The 14,652-nt window shown below is 47.2% G+C and overlaps 1 protein-coding gene across 6 annotated transcripts in view; it reads right to left on the bottom strand.

The window, feature by feature from the left end:
- The window catches only part of PRPSAP2 (phosphoribosyl pyrophosphate synthetase associated protein 2), a 36,568-nt gene that overhangs the window by 8,976 nt on the left and 12,940 nt on the right, over positions 1-14,652 (bottom strand). For all 6 annotated transcript variants that reach the window (XM_080981212.1, XM_080981213.1, XM_080981209.1 and 3 more), the window contains exons 5-10: positions 12,187-12,253; positions 10,178-10,350; positions 7,242-7,357; positions 6,724-6,779; positions 3,383-3,531; positions 918-988 (exon numbers count right to left, since the gene is read on the bottom strand). In XM_080981212.1, the coding sequence (XP_080837338.1) occupies positions 918-988; positions 3,383-3,531; positions 6,724-6,779; positions 7,242-7,357; positions 10,178-10,350; positions 12,187-12,253 (632 nt within the window). The remainder of the gene's footprint in view (positions 1-917; positions 989-3,382; positions 3,532-6,723; positions 6,780-7,241; positions 7,358-10,177; positions 10,351-12,186; positions 12,254-14,652) is intronic.

Raw genomic sequence — 14,652 nt, 5'->3', positions numbered from 1 at the left:
AACTCTGCTGTCTCTTATTAGTTGCTGCTATAAGGGCCAGTGTGGCATAGTGGTTAGTGCGCTGGACTAGGACCTGGGAGACCAGGGTTCGAATCACCACTCAGCTGTGAAAGCTCACTGGGTGACCTTGAGCCATAGCTGTCAACTTTTCCCTTTTCTTGCGAGGAATCCTATTCAGAATAAGGGAATTTCCCCTTAAAAAAGGGAAACGTTGACAGCAATGCCTTGGGGCCAGCCACTCACTTTCAGCCCTAATGAGTGAGGGTTGCTGTAAGGATAAAATGGGGGGGGGGGATGCTTATGCCACCTTGAGCTCCTTGGTAGAAAAGTGGGGTGTAGATGCAAATAATAATAATAATAATAATAATAATAATAATAATAATAGGTGTGAATTATCAGATTCAAATTACAAGAAAGAAGATTCCAACTAAACATCAGAAGGAACTTTCTGACAGTAAGAGCTGTTCGACAGTGGAATGGACTCCTTTGGAAGGTAATGGACTCTCCTCCCTTAGAGGTTTTTAAGCAGAGGTTGGATAGCCATCTGTTGTGGTTGCTTTAGGTGGGGTTGTTCTAGATGACCCTTGGGGTCCCTTCCAACTCTACAATCCTGATTCTAGGTCATCTTGGGTCACTAAGGCTACAGACACTTAGTTCCCCTCCCCTCCTGCTTTTCTACTGGGGGACTGCAGGTGTTGCAGAAATCCCTGGAAGGCAGGTTCCTGAACGTGGACCCCTGCTGCCTCGTAAGTCAGTAGATGGTGGCAGTATACCGTGGACCAGGATTTTATTTTTTAAATTGATTTGGGGGACACACAAACACACGCGCATCTTGACAGCATCTTTCCACGTGACGTTCTCAAACCGTAAAAGGCAATTCAGAATCTACAGGTTGCTGCATTAAGGCAGCTACATACCACGATTATGGCTATCCTTCCGCCCACATCTCCGACAACCGTGATGGGAGGTTTCTCTTTTGGAATCAACACTGGTTAAAAAGGGGAGAAAGAAAGGAGTCTTATAATGTTGCAGTAGACCTCCCGCCTTTTAGCATTCCTCTTAGTTACAGGGTGTTCTCTTGGTAGATGCTTTCCCCACTCATCGTGACTCCAGCAAACCAGGCCAGGTTCCACTTCCTACTGACAGCAACGACCCCTGCTGGTCACACCAAAAGCTGTCCTTGCTGACACCAACAATCACTACAGCAAAACCATTAGGGGAGAGAGAGAGAGAGAACACAACAGGCCTTATGGAATCACAAGCTCCATAAAGCAAGTGCCACCCATGATTGTGTTTAGCAGGGGTGGGGAGTCCTGTGGTCCTCTGCCTACTGGCAGACTCCCTCACGCAGGGCCTGAAGGCTCAGGGATGAGAGGAGCTGGGAATCGTATCTGCAAGGCCAGGAGCTCCCTATACATCAGGGGTCAGCAAACTTTTTCAGCAGGGGGCCAGTCCACTGTTCCTCAGACCTTGTGGGGGGCCGGACTATATTTTTTGGGGAAAATGAATGAATTCCTATGCCCCACAAACAACCCAGAGGTGCATTTTAAATAAAAGCACACATTCTTACTCATGCAAAAAACACCAGGCAGGCCCCACAAATCACCCAAAGATACATTTGAAATAAAAGGACACGTTCTACTCATGTAAAAATACACTGATTCCCGGACCGTCCGCGGGCCAGATTTAAAAGGTGATTGGGCCGGATCCGGCCCCTGGGCCTTAGTTTGCCTACCCATTGCTATACATGGAGCATCTTAAAATGGCTATCACTGCAACAGGAAGGGTATCTGAGGAGGCAGGAAGGGCCCTCCAGTAAGACCTGTCCAGTCTGAATGGAGACATGTGGCTTCCCCGTTGCAGGAATCCCCACCATAGGAAGCCAAGCCATCCACTGTCAAGGACAGAGGGCTGATTTCACTACCAGCAGCAGCATGCAAAATGCAGCACAACCAATTTTCCCCATAGGAATGAATGGCAGGCTTTCACTAGCATGGGAGAAGGTCACAAGAGATGCTCAGGGGCACAGTGTGGATGGGCTACACCAGGTAAAAGGTAAAGGACCCTTGGACAGTTAAGTCCAGTCAAAGGCGACTATGGGGTTGCTGCACTCATCTCGCTTTCAGGCCGAGGAAGCTGGCGTTTGCCCGCAGACAGCTTTCTGGGTCATGTGGCCAGCATGACTAAACTGCTTCTGGTGCAACGGAACACCGTGACAAGTGGCAGAATGCACGGAAACGCCATTTACCTTCCCGCCACAGTGGTACCTATTTATCTACTTGCACTGGCGTGCTAGGTTGGCAGGAGCTGGGACAGAGCAACGGGAGCTCACAGCGTTGCGGGGATTCGAACTGCCGACGTTCTGATTGGCAAGCCCAAGAGGCTCAGTGGTTTAGACCACAGCGCCACTGGCATCCCTCCTTGCTAGTCTAGTGGCACTTGGGAGCCTTGTTTGCTTGTATCTGCTTGCCCTCCGGTCATGCAAGAGGGGGCACTGAGTTTTACTCATACGTTCATTGCATCTTTTTCAGAGTTTTGAGCAAGAGGACTGGGGGGGGGCAGAATCAAATGCACATTTCAACCAGCTGCATTACAAATGTACCCCGTTTTGTGGCACACCACACTAAGAGACTCATTGGAAGGACAGATCCTGAAGCTGAGGCTCCAGTACTTTGGCCACCTCATGAGAAGAGAAGACTCCCTGGAAAAGACCCTGATGTTGGGAAAGATGGAGGGCACAAGGAGAAGGGGCGGCAGAGGACGAGATGGTTGGACAGTGTTCTCGAAGCTACCAGCATGAGTTTGACCAAACTGCGGGAGGCAGTGGAAGACAGGAGTGCCTGGCGTGCTCTGGTCCATGGGGTCACAAAGAGTCGGACACGACTAAACGACTAAACAACAACACGAAGAGACACAAGAGGGCTTGGCATGGGTCAAGGATGATGCCAAACGCTGCAAATCATGGTACCATCCAACAACAACAACAGGGGGCATGAAACAGGCCCAGGTTTTCCATAACCAGAAAGAGAAAGACTTTAAATGCAAAGTCTCGAGCATAACAGGGAAGGGGCAGGGGATTTTTCCACCAGAACTTGCAGCAAACACATCCAAACCCTGTAACTCAGGCTACATCCACAGCATTTAAAGCACGTGGCTTCTCCCAAGGTTTGCTGGGAACTGTAGTTTACAACTCCCGGCACCCTTGATGATCTACAGTTCCCAAGATTCTTTATTTTGCATAGGAGGGGGCGAGTCGTGCTTAAATTGTATTGGGTGGATATGCCTTTACAAGAGAGCAAGATGCCCACTGTGAATGCACGTCTCCTTTTAAGGACACCCACCCCAACCAGCAGGGGCCCTCCTCTCACGCGAGTTTACTTACTGGGTATCTCTAAACTAGGGTGAATGGCAGCTGCACTTTTAGCCGTCGGGGGCGAATGGCGGCCGTCCACCAGGTCGGACTCTGCATCTTGAGCCTCCCCGTGTATCACCGCGATCCCCAGTCTCAAGCGCTCTGCAAACGACTGAGCCCTGCGGACAAGGGGCAAGGACGTTAGAAAACACGTCCGTCCCCAACGCAAAGGACGGCAGAGAAACAGCCATACAAGCACAGGAGGGAAGGCAGGCAGGCAGCCCTCTTCCAAGAGTGTTAAGCTGAAGGGTGATCAGGGCAAGTTGGTGCCAAATTGATCTAGTTCAGCATTTCCTAACCTGGTGTTGGACCGCAACTCCCGTCATCCCTGTTGGAATACTGCCAGGGAGACAAAGGCCATCATGACTCCATGTCGCCTCCGGACGGTCCATCGATCTCCCATAGATACAGTATCAGTCAATTAGCGACACGAGCCTCAGAAATAACATGCCACATTCCAAGGCTGGTGCACGCTCTTTCAGAAGGGTTCGCACAGCGAAAGATGCCCCCAGGAGAGCATTATTTACAACTTTATTCAGCGTTGGTCAGAACAAAGAAAAAACATGACTGCCTGCTTCGATGTTCAGGTGCAGAGAGAGAGAAACAAAAGCAATAGACAAAACAGAAACTTCCTGTGAACAGGAAATACGCAGGCTGTGACACCACAACCTGCTCCCTTCTTAAGGTGGAACGGAAATATCCTAACAATCCCTAGCTAGCAGGACCAGTGGTCAGGGATGGTGGGAGTTGTAGGCTAACAACAGCTTGGGGACCCAAGTTTGAGAAACCACTGATCTAGTTCCTAAGATGCAAGTAATAAATAAATAAATGCCAAGAGGGTTCATGGAATCATCGATCCCCACTGCTACCTTTGCATCCAAAGAAGCTGGATGTTGGAAGATTCAGGGCGGACGAAAGAAAGACCTTCTTCACGCAGCGCATAGTTAAACTGTGGCGCTTGCTCCCACAGGGGGCAGTGATGGCCAGCAACCCAGATGCCTTTAAAAGAGAACTGGGCGAATTCATGGAGGGGGTTCTCAGCGGCTACAAGCCATAACTGCCAAGCTCTGCCTCCACTGTCAGAGGTACAGTGGTACCTCGGGTTAAGTACTTAATTCATTCTGGAGGTCCGTTCTTAACCTGAAATTGTTCTTAACCTGAAACACCACTTTAGCTAATGGGGCCTCCTGCTGCTGCCGCGCCGCCAGAGCATGATTTCTGTTCTCATCCTGAAGCAAAGTTCTTAACCTGAAGCACTATTTCTGGGTTAGCGGAGTCTGCAACCTGAAGCGTATGTAACTCGAGGTACCACTGTACTACGCCTGGGAATACCAGCTGCTGTGAATCACAAGTGGGGAGAGCACTGGTGCCCTCAGGTCTTGCTTGTGGGAATGGTGGATTTGATTTAAACCAAATCAAATTAAATCACTAGTCAGTAAGACTTGATTTAAATCATCCCCCCCCCCCCGAAAGACTCATTCTTGCTGGTATAATCTTAATATTTACAACCAGAGGAAGGTTTCGTTTTTGGAATAATATATTTTCAGTGTAGTTTTTACATTTACATCAAAAATTAATGATTTTGTTATACTATTAGAAATACATAGGCAGATCATTATGTAATTATTGAGAGGTTTAATAAGTTAACTGTATTTGGATAACTTTTCTGCTGTACTTTATTAGAAGTAGAAAAACAATCATTTCCTTAATAACAATTAAAAAAAATTATTTGACTAAAACAATATTATAGCATATGTATCTATGTTTGTTAACTGATGTGGTTAAACATATTTTTTATTAAAAAAAACTTAGACTGAGTTTTAGCACACTGGAAAAAACTTAAATCAAATCCTTATTTGCTGATGAATAGCCTTTGGACTATAATAGAAAATCTTTAGGAAGATTTTTCCTCCAAAAGCATTTTATTTTAAAAATATGATTTAAATTTTAAAAATCGGGGGTTTTTTTAAAATAAAAAAACATTGATTTTTATCCACCCTGCTTGTGGGCTTCCCACAACGGCAGCTTTGGCCACTGTGAGAAGAGGATGCTAGATGGGCAATTGGCTTGACAAAGCAGGCTCTTATTATGGTTGTTTGTTGTAAACACAGATCACAAGTCACCTCATGTATCTAGTCCAGAATCCCCATTCCCTGCAGTGGCCAACTGGGTGCCTCTGGGAAGATCACAAATGGAGACCTGAGGACAACAGTTCTCTCCTGAAGCCAATTCTCCAACAACTGGTAACTTAAGAGGCATGGCGCCTAGAATCTGGAGGCGGCATCTAACCACCCTGACTAGTAGCTGTGGACAACCTCACCATCCATGAATTTATCCCATCCCCTCTCAAAGACACCTAAGCCGGTGGGAGTCACCACACCTTGCGGTGAGCTCCATTGGTTTAAGGATGTGCTCTGTGAAATGCTTCCTGAGCAAACCGTTTTGTATGACTGGCTTTTCGGACTGATGAAGCATGTAGCGAAACCTGTAATATATCTGGAGAACAGGTCTCCTTTTGCTCACTTGCGTTATTCTCACCAGGGTGGTGGCTTTGATTTGCCTTCCCGTGTGTTTCCATCTCAAGACCCATTGAAGAACATCTCATCCAGTTCAATCTTTGAAAAACTGCTTTGGAAAACTTTTTAATATTCTCCAGGGTGCTACCCTTGCCGTTGTGGCAGCACGGAGTTGCCATTCTGTGATTGGACTTACGCTACTTGTTGAACGGTTCATTAATCCAGTCTGTATAACGTTTACTGCACATGTAACTTGTTAAGGTAGAGTTGTATAATTATCCACTCCATGTTTACAGTATCTCCAGGTTTTGTTTTGCACATGGCACCTTAGTATGTTTGTTTTTTGAATGGTTAACAGTCTATCTCTATTCTAGCTATTATTCTAGTAAATTTGGTTTTATACTTATAAGCCAGTTTGTGGAGTTGTTGTTTTGTTGTATTATTATTATTACTGTCACCACATTTAATACTTTGTGTACATACTTTGCAGTCCTGATAATTGCCCACCGTTCAGTTTCACTAAAGGACTCCCCACCCCCAGACCCAGCAAATATGGCAGCTATTTCGTGACTGACACTCTCTCAAAATTGGAAAAGTGCCCACTGGTCCAGAACAGCTGGTGGCTCCGGCATTAGTTTAATAAGCAGAAATGCACACAACTTGGTTCGGAGCCAAGACCCGCTGCCCACCCTTGCAAATTATTATGATATCAACCTCTATCTAGAGTCGAACTTCAGGTGTTAAAAGAAGATAGTTGGTGCTACACAGGAACATGGTTTTGGAGTACCCACCCACCTCTTTGCAGACGCCGGAGATTTGGCCACGATCACAGCATTTCTATAGTCTGGAATCTGAAAAAACAAACAAACAAACACAAACACATGAAATGGGCTGTGTGTGCCTTTGGTCTGATCTGATTCTTGTGATGTTGTTAATTTTTTTAATCCCCAACACAGAAGCAAAAACACTGCTTCCCCCTTTCCCCCAACAAAGTTTTCCCCTTCAGAGAGTTTGCCCTGCCCAGAGAGGACAGGGCTTAGGAACATTTCTGTAAGAGTCAGCAGCAGAATATTACAAGTCCTAAGTGGTATAAATCCAATGACAATGGACTGTTAGTTGTAAGCTCATGTTCTTAACTGTTCCTCCCCCCCCCCCCCCGCAAAACCCTCATTTTTGGTCCTCATCTGGACTGCGGTGACATCAAGAACAAGGCATTGCTCTTCTTGCCAGCCTAGCTTAGGATTGGATGGACAGGCCAGTTTTTCAGCACCCAATCCGCCTGGCTTGGAATGAAATGACACAACTTCGCTCACCTCTTCTTGAATGTACTGTAGCAAAAATGGAGATGCTCTCAGGTTGTCAACCGGGACATTGAAGAAGCCCTGGATTTCCTTTTGATGCAAATCCATGGTGATGAGGTGAGTCAGACCTTGGGAGGAGACCAAGGGGAGCAGTGCTTTAAGGTCACTTCACCAACAAAGAGCAAGAAACCAGCAGTTGATGCGTGGCAGCTGTTAAAAGCTGGTTCCCAAAGAAGCTTTTACTTAGGAAATGCTTATCCCTTACACCCCATAGTAAGTGTGAGACTTTGCACTTTCAGTAGGGAAGGCAGGATATACCGTATTTTTCGCCCTATAGGACGCACTTTTTCCCCTCCAAAAATGAAGGGGAAATGTGTGTGCGTCCTATGGGGCGAATGCAGGCTTTCGCTGAAGCCTGGAGAGCGAGAGGGGTCAGTGCGCACCGACCCCTCTCGCTCTCCAGGCTTCAGGAAGCTATCCTCAAGCCTTGGGAGCCCGCGGGAGTTCCCGCCGGGCTCCCAAGGCTTGCGGATAGCAGCCTGTTCTGGGGGCTGGGGTCAGGGGAAACTCGGGCTTCTCCCGCCCCAGCCCCGCGCCTGGGGGGAAAAATATTTTTTTTTTCTTTATCCCCCCCCCCCAAACTAGGTGCGCCCTATGGGCCGGTGCGCCCTATAGGGCGAAAAATACGGTAAATTCAATAAATTATAATACAATAAAATACCTGCCAAATAAAATTCTGTCTCTTTTGTGCTCTTATATCCCATCGTTCCTCAAAAGGATTGTCACTCCCAAATTTTATTCTAACAACCACCCTGCGCAGTAGGTTAGCCCAACAGGGGTGCCCAAACTTTTTTCAAAGAGGGCCAGATTTGATGATCTGCTCATGTGTGAGGGCTGACCAAAGTTTTTAAGCTTTTTTTAGGACTGAAGTTGTTGAGAATTTTACCCAAAGGTATTGAGCTTTTTTACAATTTCACCTCAAAGTTGTTCAGCTTTTGAGCTTTTTGTAAGGATTTTACCCCAGGACATATACTGCCACAGGGGCTGGATTAAATCAACCAGTGGGCCATCTTAGGCCCCCGGAATGGACTTTGGACATTCCTAGTCCAGGCTAAGCTTTGTGGCTTGGTGGGGACTGGAGATCTACATCCACAGGGCCTGGCCAGTTGCAGGATGTTGTGGCCCCACACACAGCAGTCGTGTCCCCCCACTAGCCCTTCACAGCAGCAAGCGGGGGGGGGGGGGACCGAACCACTGCATGCAGACAGCTCAGGGCGGTTTTGCTTCATACAGTCAGGCCACATTCACGGGTGGCTCAGATTCTTTCCACTCACCTCCCCCCCAAGGGCACTGAGTCTCCAGAGGAGGAAGCAGGCCAAGCCGCGCTGCGCTATGGCAGCGACAGCAGCGCCTGCCAAAACAGCAAAGTGCGGGCAGAGCAGGGCATCTTTAAGTTGCTTGCAGCATCTGCAAAGGGAAAGAGGTGCCAATTGGCAGGTGTAGTTTGGATTCAAACTGCATCTGCACAGCAGCAAAGCTGGGCTTGGTGACAGCGTCAATCAGCTGATTTTATAGCAGGCCTCTCTAGGCGGCGATACGGCAGCGCCCAATGGGGAGATCCTGAGTGCAGCTGATCCCAGTGAGAGTTCCCAAGGAACTATCAGAAACTCACTTTAAACTCCCATTTGTTCCTTTGTAATTGTGTCCTTAGCTGTCCCCACCCCCATATTTAATAAATAATAATAATAACTAACTTTCTGTGTCTGTTTACATGCGTTTGATGGGAGGGAGGTTATTGGCTTGGTTTTGATATTGTTTTTATTACATATTTTGTAATTTTATATTGTGAACTGTGCTGTTTGGGTGAAGTGTAGTAGATAATGATAATAATATTTTAGACTGGCTATTTAAGGTGTGTTTTGTTTCACGGATTTTAACATTTCCTTTGTTCAAAGATGCATTTCTTAATTATTATGCATGACCCTTATATAATGCAATTCTCATCGATTTAATATTTTGGCCCGTTAATTACTATGCAGTTGTTTTAATTGTTAGAACTTTATGAGGATTTCCTTACAGAAACATCAACTAACTCTGTAAGGTTTTAACAAGGAAAATTAATACCAAAAGCTAACAGCAAAAACCCCACTACTGACCAAGAGTCAAATCAGGACTGCCAGTCGAAGCGGATTCAGATGAAATTGGGCATGTCTCTCAATATACGAAAAGAGATTTATTTGCCCCAAAACCCAAGAAAAGAGACAGCATGTGTGAACAGGAAAGAATTTAGGAAATAGAAGGGACTGTCCGCTAAAGAGCCATCCAGGTACAGAATTTTGTCCTACGGACCAAGAAAGCTGCCTTATAAAAGAGTCAGACAATCTAGCTCAGTATTATCTACATCAGGGTTTCCCAAACTTGGGTCTCCAGCTCCCCCCCCACTACATTTCCCATCATCCCTGACCCACAGTCCTACTAGCTAGGGGTGATGGGAGTTGTTGTCCAAAACCAGTTGGAGACCCAAGTTTGGGAAATCCTGGTCTACACAGACTGGCAGCAGCTCTCCCAATCTCAGGTGGGGCTGTTTCCCAACAACACCTGGAGATGCCAGGGGCTACGAGTTGTCTCCAACAAAATCCGACTCAGAGTAGACCCAATGGGCCTGAGCTGCGTCATCTCCTGTGGGGCTACTTCAAGGACTAGCAATGGATACACCCCTAAACCTGGGACGATTTGCATGCAAAGGATGTGCTCTAACCACCGAGCTTCAGCAAGGCGCTGCCTCCCTTTGCGAGTGACCAGTCTTTTCCTCCACTGTCTCGTGAAAGGAACTTTAGAGGAGAGCCAAGGCCTATGGTCTACAGCGGTGCCTGAAGACGTACTTAGAGCGGCCAGGGTGGGGGTGGGCGTGTCCCGCCATGGCCTCGCCCGCTGCTCTCTGTCCTTACCCGCCTTGCACATCATCGAAGCCAGAAGCTTAGAGACAATGGAGCCCCTTTTCCTCATCTTGCACTGCTTGCTGTATGGGAAGTAGGGAACCACGCCAATAATGCTTTTGGCACAGGACGTTTTACAGGCATACACCATGATGAGGAGCTCCATGATGGTCGTATTCACATCCCTGCAATGAGAAGGGCGCTGGTTCTGTATCGGGACTTCACTCGACAACAAGCCCTATATTGCATTCTGACGCAATAGAGTCCTTCGTCCGCCGGAGAGGGCAGGTAGAGCAACAGGACATTACACCTGGCTTTCGACCTTGATGTACACTCTGAAATCATTGCCGCCACACCTGTTTTCGGGAAGATTAACTATTCCTCCCTCTCATCATGGGTTCGCAAGGGCGTTTCAGACAGAATCAAAGAATGTTAAGAGTTGGAAGGGACCACAAGTGTCATCTAGTCCAACCCCTGCAATGCAGGAATCTTTCTGCCCAACATGAGGCTCAAACCCAGGACCCTGAGGTTACCAGCTGAGCTATTGTGTTTGCCAGCTCACTACTGGTCAGATCTCTCCCTAAGGCTCCTTCTTAAACCTCACATGCACTTGGAACGCCACTCCCTGAGGCTTAGCATCTGGGGCAGGCTCTCATTTGCCTTCCCAGCTGTGGAGAAGTACAGGATCACTCAAAGACATACCCCAGCTGTACTGGGTCCTGCGCTCAGGAAGACTCTGCCCCCTCCCTCCAGGAAGATCAATTTTTCTGGGGTGAGGCCACCTAAGATTTGTGGACCTCTGCTTCCATAGATTTCAACTGCGTGTGCTGCATTCGTTACCCCCAAAAAGAGAGGAACGGTAGAGGCTCCACACCCCCGAGCCCTTTCTCTGGGGAGGAAAGAAAGGCCATGGTTAGAGAGCGGGGGTAGAAACCTCCACCCCTGGAAGGGGCCCTCCAAGTCTCTCTGTCTGGACCGTGACACTTTCCTTAGGCCACACCTTTCACTGGTTTCTCTCAAGCATTTTTGCCTGGCTGGAACTATGATGGCGACTCTTGCTTGCCTTGCCATATGGATGATATTCGAGAGGCACGTGAGATTGTGCCTGCTGTATAGATGTAAGATTCAGATTCAAGGTTCTGTCCACTTTTGCCTCTGAGCCACTCACCATTGGAATGTGGCCCCCGGAAGGCAGACCAGAAGGAGGCAATATGGCCCTCAGCTGAGAAAAGGTTCCCCACCCATTACAGAGCATTATGTCAATAAATGGCTTTGTTCCCTTCCCCACTATGCTTCCTTTGGACCAGAGGTGGGCTAGCATTGCCACCCAGCCGTCTTTGCAGTGGGGCAAACCGATTACAGGAATGCAACATAGTGACCTGGCAAACAGCATGCTCCTTCCGTCTCCCCCAAAGCAGAGATGAGCTGGGGAATCAAAGAGGTTGCAGTGGGGAGTGTCTCTCAAATTGACAGGTACCAGTTAGTAGCAGCATAAGAAAGCAAGATAAAATTAGAGTGCAGGAACAACAACTCCTCCATAACCTAGTTACAGGTGCTTAAAATAGTTCCCGTCTTTGTCTAACTCTGGTACAGCTACCCTTGATCACAGCTTCTTCAATGAGCTTTGGATACCTGCATGTTTTGCCTGTATCATCTTATGCAAGATGGAAAGTGGGGTTTTAAGAGAATGGATTTAGAGCATCCCTTTTTTATATACCATGGTTAAAAAGAAAAAAGCAGAGGGAAGCATATAGGCCAGAATTTTCAGGGAAACTCTGCCAAATCATTTAGGGGGTTAGAGACATTTGCTTTAAAATTGATGCTGGCTGAACAATTCTTAAAGGGAACTTAATGGACAGCGAATGGCAGTAGACCACAGACATCTAACAAGGGGGGTATAAAAGGAACAGAGACAAAGTTAATAAGCTCTACCCGCCACCCGCATTACAATAGATACAGTTCAATCAAAACCAAATTCAGAAATGTCTGGGGTTTAATTCTGAGCAGGCATTTGTACTCACTTTGAGACAGTCTGGATGATGAAGACATCTTTTCCTCTCACAGACTCCTGAATCTGTACCCGCGTTTCTGCCAAAAGAAAACATGCACTCAGTGTCGACACATGCTTGCAAAGTACATCAGCGTTAAGGCTGAAGCTCAGTCCATTCTCCCATCTTCAGGTGAGACCATATTGAAAACCCATCTCAAAGGAAAATATTAACATTGCTGTTTCCCCTTCACTTGCAGCAGGAGCAGGACTGTAAGCTTAGTGGCAGAGCACATGCGCCACATGTAAAGGTCCCATTTTAAGTTACTGGCCTCTCCAGTTAAATGGATCAGGCAGCAAGTGATGCGAAAGGGCTCTGCCAGAGCCCCGGGAGAGGTACTGCTGTTCAGAGCAAAACAATACTGGGCAAACAGTGTGACCTGGTGCAATGCAGCTTCCTAGGGCTAGTAAGGAATGCTGCAGGTCTCCTGGCCATGTAAACCGGTGCCTTAAAAGTTACCACAATCACTTGGAAAAGGAACGTGGAAACAGTTCCAATCCACATGACAAATACTCAGAAACATTACAGCTGGGGTGAGAAAGATTTATGGCAACACCCCTCCCAGTGGTCATAGAAGAGCCCTGCTGGATTTCAGCTGGAGGTAAATAAATAGCCTCATCCTCTATTAAATTTTCTAGGGTGTGCTTGTCAGCTCTTCAAGAAAGCTGTATAACAAGTTGCTCTTTTTTTAGGTCTAAAGGTGGTTGTCCAGTAGCAAACCACCAGAGGCCAACATTATTTGGTCATGGTGCCATGAGAAACATTCAAAGAGCAAATAAGGTTTGCCACTCCCCGACCCACATCACCATCTGAAGTCCTCCTTTGTGTGCCCTTTCCTTGGGAGGCCCAGAGGGCAGTAACACGAGAACAAACCTCTCTAGTGGTGGCTTCCCCACTTCTGGAATGCTATTGCTGGGGAGACTTGCCTGACACCATCATTACATAGATGCCAGGCAAAAACATTTCTTTTTCACCAGGCCTTTGGACTCTTTTATTATTTGCAAACTCCTTGAGTTTTATGCCTTATAAAAACATGATTCTCTTCTAGGTTTTTCTTTTTCTGTTATGCTGGTCTCAGTGTAAGTGCTTGTTTATATATTGTATGTTGCCTTTAGCTACCTTGGTAGAAAACATGATGAACAATAATAATTAATAATAATAATAATAATAATTGATGATGGTGATGATGCAGGATCCTAGAGAAGCTCTGAAGGCCCGTAACAGAGGCCAACACCTGTATGGTCAAGGTTAAGGCCTCTACTGTCACGGGCGATCGAAATCCCGGCTGGGGACATCGGGACTGGGGGCAAGATGGTGGGGTGGGAGCAGGAACGGGAGTCCAGAAGCCAGGAGTAAGGAAGCCCAGAGTCCGAGGGTCAGAGAGCCGCGAGTCTAGAAGCCAAGGGTCCGAGGATCAAGAAGCAAGGAGTCACAAAGTCAAGGGTCCGAGGATCAAGAAGCAAGGAGTCACGAAGTCAAGGGTCCGAGGATCAAGAAGCAAGCAGTCAAGGAGCCAAACGCAGAAAGGCAGGGAATGTGTTGCTGTGGCAAAGAGCCGAAGGGAAACGCTGACCTTATATCCGTTTCCAGCTCTTGCCACCAGGTTCTGTGAGTTACCAATTGGCCTCACCTGTGGCCGCGCCTTGCCTCTTCAGAACAAACTTAGGAAGGCCCCAGTCCTGCAAAGTCCTACTGGTCACAGGACCTGGCTCCTGCACGTGCTCCTGACATCTACTCTTCAGCAAAGATCTTCCAGGTCACTGCTACACTCACACGATGCACACTCAGATACTGACCAACAAGCATCCCACATGGATGATCTGGCATCCCCCAGCCCCCAGCCTCTGCGCTAGCGTGGAAGCCAAATCCAAAGAAGGCTGGAACCTTGAAGTACTCAGGCAGTCTCATCAGAGAAGGACAAACAGAGAAGGGCCACTGAGAATGATGTCCTGCTTGAGACTTTCCTGGAGGCGTCTGATTGGCCACTGTTGGAAACAGAATGCTGAACAACATGGGTCCATCCAGGTTCTTGTCTGTTTAATGTAACAAGTCAATATCCTACAAACAATATCCTACAAACGTGAGATGATGGGTGCTCCAAACGTTGCAACAGGGTGCTGCAAGCACAGCAGCAGACAGTACAGTTCTTCATCAGCAAATAGTCCCCAAGGGTACATCAAATGGCCATGGATCAGCTATCACTAAAAAGTGTAGTAAGCCTATTGCAACGTTTGAGGCACCCATCATCTCACGTTTGTAGGATATTGACTGTGGAAAGGCATTCTGCCTCCATTTCAGTGATCTTTGACAGTGACTTACCACTCCTCTACCATTCCTGTTCATGGAACATTTAACTGATTCTTATTAGTTTGTGACTCCATGCACATATTATATGTCTTCTGTTTATGAATTTTGAAACAGTATAGTGTTATAAAAACA

This window comes from Podarcis pityusensis, assembly GCF_964106645.2.
Source record: "Podarcis pityusensis genome assembly, chromosome: 14".
Classification (NCBI taxonomy): Eukaryota; Metazoa; Chordata; class Lepidosauria; order Squamata; family Lacertidae; genus Podarcis; species Podarcis pityusensis.
This window is presented reverse-complemented; position numbering and strand designations above follow the sequence as displayed.